This window comes from Phallusia mammillata, chromosome 3 (assembly GCF_965637545.1).
Source record: "Phallusia mammillata chromosome 3, kaPhaMamm4.hap1.1, whole genome shotgun sequence".
Classification (NCBI taxonomy): Eukaryota; Metazoa; Chordata; class Ascidiacea; order Phlebobranchia; family Ascidiidae; genus Phallusia; species Phallusia mammillata.
In genome coordinates this window covers 21,047,025-21,059,620 of record NC_137254.1, presented here as the reverse complement: position 1 = coordinate 21,059,620, position 12,596 = coordinate 21,047,025, and the positions used below count along the sequence as shown (strand labels likewise).

At 35.7% G+C, this 12,596-nt stretch overlaps 2 protein-coding genes and 1 long non-coding RNA gene across 4 annotated transcripts; 2 read left to right on the top strand and 1 right to left on the bottom strand.

Annotated features, from left to right (window-relative positions):
* The first annotated feature begins 1,435 nt into the window (after positions 1 to 1,435).
* Positions 1,436 to 7,800, top strand: LOC145218476 (uncharacterized). Its single transcript, XM_080085881.1, has 20 exons — positions 1,436 to 1,495; positions 1,705 to 1,759; positions 1,838 to 1,864; positions 2,012 to 2,068; positions 2,536 to 2,646; positions 2,822 to 2,956; positions 3,121 to 3,300; positions 3,385 to 3,451; positions 3,625 to 3,740; positions 3,828 to 4,010; positions 4,138 to 4,313; positions 4,444 to 4,534; positions 4,817 to 4,970; positions 5,082 to 5,148; positions 5,320 to 5,431; positions 5,602 to 5,750; positions 6,010 to 6,175; positions 6,527 to 6,670; positions 6,869 to 7,009; positions 7,543 to 7,800. Exons 2-20 carry the CDS (start codon positions 1,711 to 1,713, stop codon positions 7,608 to 7,610), a joined length of 2,193 nt encoding a protein of 730 aa, XP_079942007.1. The 5' UTR covers positions 1,436 to 1,495; positions 1,705 to 1,710; the 3' UTR covers positions 7,611 to 7,800.
* Positions 7,801 to 9,174: 1,374 nt separating this feature from the next.
* Positions 9,175 to 12,260, bottom strand: LOC145217954 (deoxyribonuclease-1-like). 2 transcript variants are annotated; one of them, XM_080085337.1, is made up of 7 exons: positions 12,088 to 12,260; positions 11,518 to 11,690; positions 11,049 to 11,149; positions 10,642 to 10,754; positions 10,201 to 10,355; positions 9,337 to 9,427; positions 9,183 to 9,269 (listed from the first exon to the last, which is right to left on the bottom strand). In XM_080085337.1, exons 1-7 carry the CDS (start codon positions 12,220 to 12,222, stop codon positions 9,222 to 9,224), a joined length of 816 nt encoding a protein of 271 aa, XP_079941463.1. In that variant the 5' UTR covers positions 12,223 to 12,260; the 3' UTR covers positions 9,183 to 9,221. The 2 variants fall into 2 exon arrangements, with proteins under 2 accessions (XP_079941462.1, XP_079941463.1); XM_080085336.1 differs by lacking the exons at positions 11,518 to 11,690; positions 12,088 to 12,260 and adding an exon at positions 11,225 to 11,495 and having other exon boundaries at positions 9,175 to 9,269.
* On the top strand, positions 9,569 to 12,017 carry LOC145217955 (uncharacterized). Its single transcript, XR_013857530.1, has 2 exons — positions 9,569 to 9,984; positions 10,187 to 12,017. It is a non-coding gene; the product is annotated as an uncharacterized LOC145217955 (long non-coding RNA).
* Positions 12,261 to 12,596: the final 336 nt, after the last annotated feature.

Genomic DNA, 12,596 nt, shown 5'->3' with positions numbered 1-12,596 from the left:
GACATAGGCGTGAACTTATCGTCATTTACTGTGATAGCTTTCTACAACAATTTGACATCTGCGCTAATTATCACGCACAATCGCTGCGATTTAGAAGGTTTATCTGTAACGTTCTCACAAAAGACCTTCGTATCACAACTATGGATTCTCGATCTGTCTGATTGTACGACAGGATTAGAAAGCTACTCAACTGGCATATTGGCGAAATATTGCATCATTAATTTTCCGAAAATGTTTTCAAAGTATGTTCGTGCCCAAATGCTTGTTTAGCACATTAGATGGAGTTTTTTTGGTGTAGATTTGTGTAGATTCACCAGAAACAACCACTAAAATCCATTTCCTTTTCAAATTTATTCCCTAATTTAATCGACTATTTCACATACTATTTGTCTATATTGAGGTTTTTTACGATTACGGATTCTTGTTTATTCTATTCGACCTGCTTAAAGTCGAAGTTAGTACCGAATTTCAACATGAGATCGCCATTTGCATTTTTAAGGGGGCCACAGGTCCGACTGGGTTCCTTAGAGGGGGCCACGAGGTCTAAAAGTTACTTTTAGGGGGCCACGGTCCACGAAAGGTTGAAAACCACTGTTTTAGGCATGTGCTTTTTAAACTTTTTAAGCTTGTGAACCGGTAAAACGACACAACTTTGAAGTTCAAGTTACTTTTTTTGTTTGCTCAGGTTCTTTATTATGGCGTCCCCATGCGGGGATTTTCAAACACAATACAACCCCGTCTGTCTTTTTCCCTGACACATTGGAACTATACCAGAATATGTTTATGCGTTTTTCAAACATTTCAAAGTCAACAGTTAGTTAGATAATGTCAGTGACATCACCATCAAGTTTCATGCTATTTTTTGGCTAAAAGAAGTCATAAGCCAATCCCAAACAGGTATCATCTCAATGGTGATGCGCCACAAATGCTATCAATCAAACTAGTTTCCAAGTTCCCAAGTATTTCACCTAATGCAAAACTTTGTGCTGTTTGATAATCAAAACCCAACGCTGCAAAATCACTGCAAAGAGTTATTAGGCACTTTTCAATAAATGATTGATTAAATGTTTTTTTTCTGTTCGTTAAGCTCTATTTACCATTTGCTGGTTATACGTGAATTTAAATTGTATCACAACAAATCTTGCAATTTATTTGTAAAAGTGTAATATACTTTGAGATGCCGGCAAAAACGTAACCGGGACTGACAAATAAGAAACAATAGTTTTAGGTGCATTATTTTTTATTATGAAACGAAAGCGTTTGTTGTTTTAAAGAATTTTCTTTTCTGTGATAATTACGTCACGCCTGGGGCTAACGACCCGTTTTTCGGCGTCGCTTGCCAACGTAAGAAAAAACGTCGATGACGTCATAGGAGGAAAGGAAAAAGGCGATCAGGGATTTTTCTGGCGGCGCGAGAGGGGATTTCGTCATAAGTCGCAATTCCTCTTCAACTGGAAACAACAACGAGCGAAAAGAAGCAAGAAAAGGACAAAAGGTGCGTCGTAAAATTAAATTTGATTTTTTTTCAGTATACAAGAGTACCAGATTAACACAGTTGTAAAAAAAATCGTTCAGGAAACCTATGTTTATTATTTTTTGGATTAGTTTTAGCTGTTACAAATAGAGTTTTCACGTGGTAATAAATTTCAATTATGTTAAGCTTTCGTTGTTTTTGCTGTAATCTTACCTTCGTTTATTTTGTAGAACAAAATGAAGGCCGTTTTCTTTCTTTTGCCGTTACTGGCTGTTACGTTTTCAGGTAAGATTGATTTTTCTTGCGACATTTTCATCACAAAAATGTATAGATTCTAATATTTTGTTTCTTTATTTTTTGCAGCACCAGCAACCGACACATCAGGTTACGGTAAGTGTCGATTGAATTGCTTATATTTTACAAACTTTCCTCTTTTGACATTAACTAACTTCATCACTACTTGTTAAATGTAAAAACATACGCTCAGAGTACTTTTACGCATTTTCGGAATTTAACTTTGTCTTTTATGCGTTTCAGAGGTCAACAACGAACCGCTTCTTATATTTGCTCTAATTTCTGCACAAAGGCATGGCGGTAAGTACAGATTTCCAAGTGATTGTGTATATCTAGATCAGGGGTGGGCAACCTTTGTTACTGTAGGGCCAATTATCAGTGTCAAAATTGGATCGGGGGCCGCACATGTGCATCACACAAAGTAATTTTGCTTTGTTTCTTACCAAATATGCTTAACTACAAGTATAATTCGTATTTGATTCTAGCCACATTTTGCCAAATCGCAGAAAACTAGCATCAGGCGCATTAAATCAGCTCAAAAATATGTAATATTTGGACTTGTTTGCCAGTACTTTTAAAATCCAAGCGTCTCTGCGGGCCGCACAAGCTTTAATGAAGGGCCGCATGCGGCCCGCGGGCCGCAGGTTGCCCACCCCTGATCTAGATAATCATCCTTATTATTTTCTAATATTATAATGAATAATTACACATCGATTAAAAGAAGTCTGTCTGTAAAAAAATTCTAAAATTGAATTTTCAAATTCTAGCTGATCCTACACTACTTCTTGATTCCATCATGCCAACACTTTTAAAAGATGGAATGAATTTCTCAAAGGAAAAGCAAATTTCGTTGTTGAATGCTGGTGGAATGACTAACGGTAAGTTAAATCTTTTTTTGCACTTAGCAAAAGCTTTAAAATTTTCTCATTAATCAACGACGGTATCTTTCAATTAACAAAATACTCGTTTACTTGCAAGTGAAAAAAAAACGCCAAGTGATTCTGAGCGTTTGTTTAACTTTTTTGCTTTTATTAATAAAATATTGTTCTTTAGATCAAGCAATATCTGTGCTTCGTGATTTGCTTCCAATTCTGATGCAAAAGGGAAAATCTGTTGAAGAACAAGCCATGGCACTTCTCCTTGCTTCAAAACAGTTCTGCCACAAAAATAAAGACGAAGATTCAACTTGTAAGTAACAAGCAAATGCAAAAGTAGAATATTTGAATTTTAGTTCTGCAGACTCGAAATTTAGAATTTACATTCTTGAGTGCCATTAAAAACAACACATTCGTATTTTTCCTTTGTTTTCTATTTGAATAAGGTTTTACCGATTTTTACATTATGTTTTGCAGGTCCCGAAGAAGAGGAAACTGTGCTACCGTTAGTCACCATGCAGACTACACGAGGTTGCGATTATCAACATATTGAAATTGAAGGCGATAACGTCATCCCCACCAACGAAACTTGCCTTTGTGACGATCAAACCGACCTGATGTTTTGGATTTCTCTGTTCGGACAGTTTTCTGAAAAAGGTGAGACCGTGTTTCAATCTAAATCTATGTGATAGTTATTTTGAGGTAAGTTTCGGTACAAATTTATGTTTTTTCTGTTTGCAGCAAAAACTGATACCCCTGACCAGTTTCCGCTTATGCTTTTGTTGTTTCTTGATGACGCTAAATGCAGGTAAACAAAGCAATGTTCCAAATTTTGTAAAAATTGTAGTATTTTTCTTATTTTACAAACTGCTGTAATGAATTTATCTGTGTTCGTTTCCGTAAGTATTTTTTATACCACAGCGACATTTAAAACTATAAGAAAATCTTTCTTCTGATCGTAACACATGTTTACTTCTACAGTGGCACATTAACTCATGGTGGTGGATCCTGTACATGTGCTCAAGTCAATATGGGCCACGAAGCAACCTTGATGCAGTATCTTATCACTTCACCCGAAGTTCGCAACCTTCTCACAGGTAAGTTCCATTTCAACTGTGATGTTCTGTCAAAGTATTAAAGTTATTATATCGCAATTGATGTAATCTATTTTTGTTTGTTTTTAGATGAGCAACAAAAAATCATCACTGATGCTTTGGGAACTCCAGCTCACAGAGCTTCACTTACTATGCAAGATTATCTTTACTCTGTAATGGCTGGTTTCACATCACCTGAAATGCTTTCATTGCTTCAAAATCAGGGCCAAGGCAAAGATTCTATGTTAAAGCAGCTCATCCTTTCCAGTATCGGTAAGCATTGTTGTTTATAGATTTTATGCCCTTTGCAAAAGTTAGAAAACTTTGCATTTAATCTTATTCAAAACAGTAATTTGTTTTCCGTATACTAACGAGTAACGACCCATTTTTGTTGTTTAAGGAATCGACTCTTCCATGGTGCACATTATTCTAAACGGTGGATTCAATGATGATGCTGACAAAATATCCGTAATCAAATACCTCACCAATATGGGAGCCCTTGATGCATCCATGATCCCGTTCTTGCTGGGCGTGCAAAACGGAAAAGACTTTCTTCTTGCTAGCATGGTTAACGCTGTAAGTTAAAACTTTGTGCAAAGTTGAAAAATATCTGGAAGTTTCCGTAAAAGTTTAACACGACTAGGTTATAAAATACAAACTAGATAGAATAGTATCTCCCAAAGGTTTAATTTACTTTTTTTATCAGGGTCAAATGGATCCATTAACGACTGTTATGCTGGGAATGGCGGAAGGAGGCCTTACCACCGAGGAGTTCCTAAATCTGATGCTTTTTCAAGGTACGTTGGTTTATCAAACTTTGTTTTGTAACTATTAACTTTTACCCTTATGCTCCCCAATTGCTTAAAGTGAGTTTGTGAAGCAGATCTCTTTATCGGTTACTGCTTTATCTATACGAGACCACATATTAATAACTAATTTACAACGAATTGTAAAAATATTTTTAACTGTGACCAAAACCAAGGTTTTTGAAACCCGTTGGTAGCTGGCTCATAAGTGTAACTTGTGCATCTTTCCTGGTATGTACTCAAGCAAAAATCTAACATTTGTTATTTTTTAAGGTTTTCAGGCGAAAAGGCCCGATCTGTTCGACAGCATTGGAAAACCCTACGTCCCTGCTCTGCCCCGAGGAGTTTACCCAGGAAGTCGCCTTTACTTTGCTCATTTCGAAACTCTTGGTGTCAATACTTGTTCACTTCATGACTTGCGTAACAGGTAATTTTGAAGTAAATAAAGTTAAACAATTGGCGGTTTTTATTTCAGTTCTGCAAAAATGCGAAATCTGTAGAAAGTTGGTATGAAACAATTGCACTTGTTCCGTTTTAGATATGATTGTGGTTACATTGGAATCAGTGCCGCCGAATGCGAAAGTGTCCCATACTGCTGTTATAACGTGAGTAGTTTATTACCAAACTAACACACCTTAGTTTTTTTACTAATCACATGATAAAAGATTAAAGGTCATTATACATACGTGAGATTTTTTATTAACATCATTGTGCCATAGTTAACGCCAACAAATTAGCATATTAGGTCACGTTTTACATGATATGTTTTTTTCTAGCCTGTTTTCTTGACCGATGTTGAAGTACGAAATGCCACAGAGGGTCAAATTACAACAGCAGCAGTAATCCCTTGGTGTTACTACAATATCTTTTTCGTGTACTACGACTCATGTAAGTAATCCTCTGTGAAAAAATCTTGATGACTTTCTGCGTCAAGCTCTAAAAACTAAAATATATGGGAGTTAACAATCTTATTCTCAACTAAAATGAATTTAACACAATTTTGCTGCAAAGATCGCAAATTGGTTTCTAACTTTAAATCTTTTGCATTTTTTTCGCAGATTACATGCAGGTAAAGTCACCGGGTGAATTTGCTGCACCAATCGAATGCCTTGGACTGTTTAAATACGGACTCAAACTTGATCGTAATCTTTATCACTTGTACGATCCTCAAAATCCCAATACCGGAATCTCAAGACTTATGCGACCCGTAAGTATTAATTCTACGCCCGACCAACTGCTGTCTATGTTTTATTTAAAGTCAAATACTTGTTACGAATTAAAAAGTATACATAATGTTCCGAGAAGACCGAAAAAGATACAAGTAACGATAAAGCCAAGCATAGCGTAACGACAATTTCCTTTGCACCTAAAATAACACACCATTGCTGACTGGTTTAATAAACAAGACAATTTAATGTCACATTTGAACGAGCAAATCGTTATTAATGTCTTTCTATTTGTTACAGCGGTACGAATGCGGTTTCCCCGGGATCTCTGAGTTTCAATGTGTTGCCATTCGCGGTTGTTGCTGGGACGGGGATGCACCTTACAAAATTCCTCAGTGTTTCAAGCGAAACGGGGCTATTTCTCTTCCCTTCACATTCGACAAAATCCCTGCTGCATTTATGCCTAGTAAGTCACCAATCGCACTCTTTAATATACAGTAAACCTCGGTTAATCCGGACTGGGACTAATAATCCGGATTAGACGAATAGTCGGGTTAACCGATGTCCGTTAGTTCAAGCCTTAGCACATTACAAATCATTTGTGCCTCGAGTTTTGTCCGAACTAAGCGAAAGCCCGGCATAACCGAAGTTCACTGCATTATTGTTTCTAGTACTAGCAACGAATGATATTACTGTGACAAACGTTTTTATCCAATTAATCACATTCTGAGAAAAAAATGATTTATTTAGAATAAAACTTACGCTGTAGTAATTGTGAAACGAACCCTTCGTTAAACATTTTTAAACCTTTTTGTAGAAAATGGAACTTGCAACACTAACAAATACAACATTCCTCTGCTTTACGAAAAGCGAGAAGCTTGCCATTATCGGTTTGAGTTCTACATTGCCGGATACGATTTGTTGGCTGTCCCCAACGATGTAGACTGCACCACAAAGCTAGGTAAGTAATGCTATATGTCATAACATGCTTTACCTTTCTTTGTTGTTCCGCAAAAAAGAAACAAATTTGCAGTTATTCCACGATTAAATATAAGTCCAATTTATAAGACGTTTTGCTTTCTGGATGCAAATAAAGCTCGCAAAAAAATTAATTGTGATATATTTGGATATTATTCTTAAACTTTTTTTAATTAATTAGGATGTTGTTGGGAGTATAACGAAGAGGTGGTAAGAAAATATCCCAACACTCCACGATGTTACAAACGTGTTGGTGGTTATCATCATCAAGTTCCTTCTGGATTGCCAAGTGCCAGTGCACTTCTTCGTAGCGGAGATTCTGGTAAGAGGACGTTTTTCTCCTTTGATGGCCCTGTAACAAGGTTTACAACTTATAACGATACACTAATAGAGAAATCGTCCCGATCCACGGGTGCTCAACAGACGAGTCCAGTCACATACATAGATATTAATTAGCTGGCAAATTCAGCACACACTTAAATCATTCTGTATATTTCTTATTGCAAAACACTTCGGAAATCGATTTTGCCCAAATATATGGCATCGTCAGTCTTAAACAGGAAATAAATAAACCAGGTTTATATTTTTAAGTGTGTGTCGAATTTGTCAGCTAATTAATAGGGTTTACGACTTATATCTCTATTAAATCATTCATTTCATTGCACGTCTATTTCGATGTGACCTTCTAGTGACTCTAGTCCCTTGTTAAAAACGTTTTAACGAGTTGTATTGTTTAGTTTGTAAACCATAAACAATACCAACATATTTCTTTCAAATCATGTTCTTATTTCAGTTGTGTAAAATACCCGTATAGTGTGAATTAACCCTAACGTTCAATTTGCATTATTTTTGCAGATATGGCAGGCAGCCAAGTCATCGAATACGCAACTAACACGGGAATGCCTCCTGTAATGAAACCATAGAGTCATCAATGGCCCTTTGCGTTATTTTTTCCCTTAAAATTCTTGTAATCCCAGGGACGCCGATGCCTTGTGCTGGAAGCCCTGATGCTGTGATTTCTATGTTTTGTGTGTTTTTTGCGATATTTAATGCTGCCTACAACGTTGCTTTGCAACTCGATTTTCGACCAAATACAATTTGGTACCACAGAAATACTAAGTGTGTAAAAATTTGCTTTCAATTGCAGCTTGTGTTCCGTATATTGGATCTCCAATTGAATTAAGTAGTCTCTGAAAAATTTAATTCAAAAACACTTCTAGCTTGATTTCTGGAATATGCCAACCAAATGTGCACAAATGCGATAACGCAAAAAAGACATATTTTCTACACAAATATATAATGTCTCGACAATGCAATTTAAAACCATTACATAACAAGACTGTAAATCCAAGACTGTAAAGAACCTAGTGGCACTGGCAAGTTGGATCGCACTACCGCAACAGTCGTTATATAACCACATATTAAACGACACCACTGGTGTACTTGCTAACCAAAAGGAGCTATGAAGCCAGGAAATCCGATAAATAAAATAAAACATCGTTACGAGTACACAGATAGGGTTCATACTCTCATGCATGCAACAAACAAACAAAAAGTGTATGCCTTTACCTATAAACTAAACCGTGACAAATACATTGGTTATATGCCAAATAACTACAGTAACCCACGCACTGTGAAATATAAAACTACTTTTACTACCAGACCTAGTTACCCTTAATCCTTTTTGTAATGCAATACCACTTAAAATGAACACAATTTCAGTAACTTATTCATGTCTTTTTAGGCAATGCTGGTAAAATTCATTTATTTCCAAGTTGCTCTGGGAAACGATAAGTGCTTGTGGGATGGTCTTTTAAACAAATAAGGCTTTGACAACTCGATTACTGTACAAAAAGCAACCTTCCCTAAAAATAAGTTATCTTTAATGTTAAATTGCACCTATGTGTTAAATGCAAGACGGATATTTTAGGATGAGTCCGCCGTTTCAAAACCATCGGCCACAAATTTACAAATCTAGCTTATTATGCACAAGGGACAAGGCTCTAGTCTTGATAACTTACAAATAGAACTTTTTGGCATCGAAAGCAATAACTAGCCTAATATGCTTGGGTCAATAAATACTGCAATCTGCAACGCAACTTGACTATGTGATGGCACCAAAGCTTTTCTGCTATTAGGACACAACAATACTTGTAAGTAAAGATTATCTATTTCTGTTTGGTCGCATTTAAAAAAATGATTGTGGCATTTGGACAACTTGTGTTTTATATAATAGATTATTGCATCACAATGATAAGGTTCTGACACGAGCTACCAAGCTGTACTGCAAAACATGAGCAAAGGTTGCGAACTAGAACAAAAACGTATCATTTTTTTCTAATAAATCTAAACGCCAATAAATTGAATGTATAGCGACCCCAGACAAAGTTTAGGCGATCCCACTTGGGGTCGCGACCCACACGTTGAAGACCACTGACTTAAAAGAACTTTTCGACAAGTCTGGCAACAGCACATTCATTATTGTAGATGTTTTATTTTATCATGTTGACGCTTATGCAAGCAAAAACATCAAACTAGTACAGCGAAAATTCCACTGGGTAATGATCGCTCACATCTTTGGTCTGCAAAATAAATAATTTTATGTAAATCTCTCGAATATTTTTTGTGTGTCCATTGTTAAGTGTTTACCTCCTCATAAGTCAAATTATATTCCAAATCAAACCTGAACACGCTACCAGGCCCAGAGTTTGCAGTCATTTGGGTTCCAGCAACAACAAGTCTGGAAAAATATTGGTTAGCAATATTACCCCTATTTTAGAAATTAGGTGATTTTTCTCACCTTGTGGTAGCAAATCTGGCGGGAATTTTTTGGTAAATTTTAGCATTTCTAAAATGTTGCTGTTTTATCAGAATACGGTTACATTAGAAAGTTCAGTAGTTTTTGTTGTAAGTTATCGCAGTAACAGCTAGATGGTGTGGACTATTTGTAGCTCTGTCCCCTTGGTTTGTTTTAAACATATTTTTCTAAAATTAAAAGTTTTTCCGAAAATTGAAGTTATGTTCTGTGAAAGACTGCAGATTTAAATACGTATCATTACTGGGATTTTAATGTTAAATACCCTTTTCTTACAGTAATGTATGGATTGGTAAATTTGTATGTGTAATCAGCAAGTTAAGTATGGCTATTACTTATTAGACATTGTTTTATGTTTCTTAATTCTTACAGAAGCAAAATAGTACATATGTGTTGTGAGTCACGACCAAGCGGACAATCCACAGATAAGTATCAAGTTTTGTGTATAAGAGATGAATATCTGAAAATGATTGGATCAGCAGGTTTGGATCATGTAGTAGTTGTTTCTTGATAGTTAGTAACTAACTGACATTGTTTAAAAAGAGGTTTTGAAGAATAATTTTAAAAAAACAGACTAGTGTAACTTTCATTGGTATACAACCACTTTTCTTATGAATGTATTTCAGTACTGTATACAGTTTACTGTTTTCAAAACATGTCCACTTTACTAGTCGTAATTTTTAGGAGAGTTGTCATACCTGTCATAGGCACAGTCAGTGGAACTAACTGTTGTGTCTGCTGAGCTTGGTATAAGCCAGGTAAATCTTGGATCCAGCCACATGTCGATATCATCCCAACATGATTTGCACACATAACTACAATCTGCATTGTAATCTCCTCCAATCAAAGCATCCTTTTAAAAAGTATGTAGTATTTTATACTACTATAAATAGTTTACATATATTTATTTTAACTCAGCTCTTATATATCCATAGTTTATTGTTTTTATTTTGATTGATGCCTAATCATGATTTTGAAAGATATCTAAAATTAGCACATATACTTACTAAGGCTACAATAGTTATCAAAAACACTCTTAGTTTCCTTTTGTACATTTAATTAGGGATTAATGTAGTTGCAAAATTGTTATATGTTAACTTGTATATGACTACCACTCAAAAAAAAAACTAATTGCATACCTCCCCATACATTTTGGCAACAGTATCATACACGTCATCCAGCATGTTAATCTCGGCAACTGCATCATCAGGTTTGGCATGAATTGAAATATAACTAAACGTCTGCTGGTTTCCTGCATAAGCAACACATGGATACATAACAAAACACTACAACAGTTAAAAGTATAAGTACAGAAGCAACAAACTAAAATGTTTAAAAAAGGTTTCCAAACATACAAAAAAATAAATTTATGCATCATTGTGTTGTGTGACTTAATAAACATGACACAATAGACTTTGTTTATGACCAACCAGTAAAGTCATATTTTACACAACAGCTATATTAAGTAGGTTATGTGGGTTTTGTTTCATGTGTTTTGTGTGTGTGATTTTATTTGCATTGTTTCAGTGTTGTAAGTTTGACCTACCAGGACTGGTTCTCTCAAATTGAACAGTATACGGTTCACGTTCAAAAACATCATTGTTGTCTGGATATTGATACTCGTTGATGACTTTTGTTTTGGCGGTCCTAGAGACAAAGCAAACTGTTATCATCTTTTTTAATTTGCGAATCACAAAGTAGGTACTTTTTGCATCGACCTACGTTCTAACGGTGTTACATGATAGATTACATTTCGATTTGCGAATGTTGATGTGAAAAACAAGATAAAAATGTTTCAACTGCATGACTGAGAACAAAGTCAGCTTTTCAGCTAAATTCACTTTTATCGTCATTAATGAAATAATAAATGACAACCTAACACTGTAAAGAAAAAGACTACCTTGATATGTTAATAAACCGTTACACGAAACCGTTGCTATTAAATTGTACATTGTCGCACTAACTCAAAAATTGTGTACGTTTAATATGTTTTGTAACGGCAATAGTCGTTAAACCTGAAAATGTATCCGTATTGCTCTTTGCTGCTTGATCTGCCGGTTCTGGGACTTACAACGTAATCGTAATCTATCGGTGACACAGCATTAACCCTGTCTACAAGCTCGGGTAGAGCAGTTCCCGCTGAGTCACGAATTTCTTGAATCATGAGAATGTCGTATCTCTCAACAATCTGCGGCGAAATATTTCTGTATTAGTTGATGTTTTCAAATTTAGAACATTTGAATCACATTTATGCATAAGCCTATTGAAATCATTTTGAATTGAAAAACTCCTGGGGATTATAGTTGCTCAAAAATGATCGGTAATATATGCACAGTTATCCGCTTGGTATAGAGAAATGAAATTATCGTAGTCATATATCTGTATAGACGTTTAAAAACTGATGCGTACCGAAATTTTATAGGGTACGGGCTTGGACGATCTTGTGTTTTTTTATAGGCAACTTTTGTACACATGTTATTGCAAACTGTTGTTCTACATGATCCCATACACGTTTCGTACGTTTGCTGGTTTGTAGTGGGTTAAAAACAGTATAAAGCCAAAAAATTAACAACTGGTTGTCTTGCCTTGATAAGAATATCTACCACATCGGGCTTGTCCATTTTTGATTGTCCAAATATCTGAATGTTGAACGCCCCAATTAGCAAGGGCTCGGCGTACGAGCCGGTAGCTGCCAACACTAACAAAAGTACGTAGAGCATATTTTTTCAGCAATGCAAGTCTTCTACCGACAAAAATAACAAAAAAGTAGTTCGTTTTATATCGTAAAAAGTCATTTTAACCAAATTTCGCGCACTTGCTTTGGAGAACAATAAAATAAATGGTTTTGGGTCGGTTTTTGCTTTAAAAAATTCCATTTGACTTATTATGTCTACATGCTAAAGGTCTGCAAGATTGAAAAAACAAAATCCTTTAGTTAAAAGTCAACTTTTTTGTGAAAGAGAAAGCAAATGCCTCTAGTAGTGGGAAGTCTGAAAGCATGGCCGATCGGCGATCATTCGATAAAATACACGAGTTTTTAGCATTTGTGCGCTTCTGGGCACACCTTTCAATGTTGCGTTTCTTCCTAATGTTT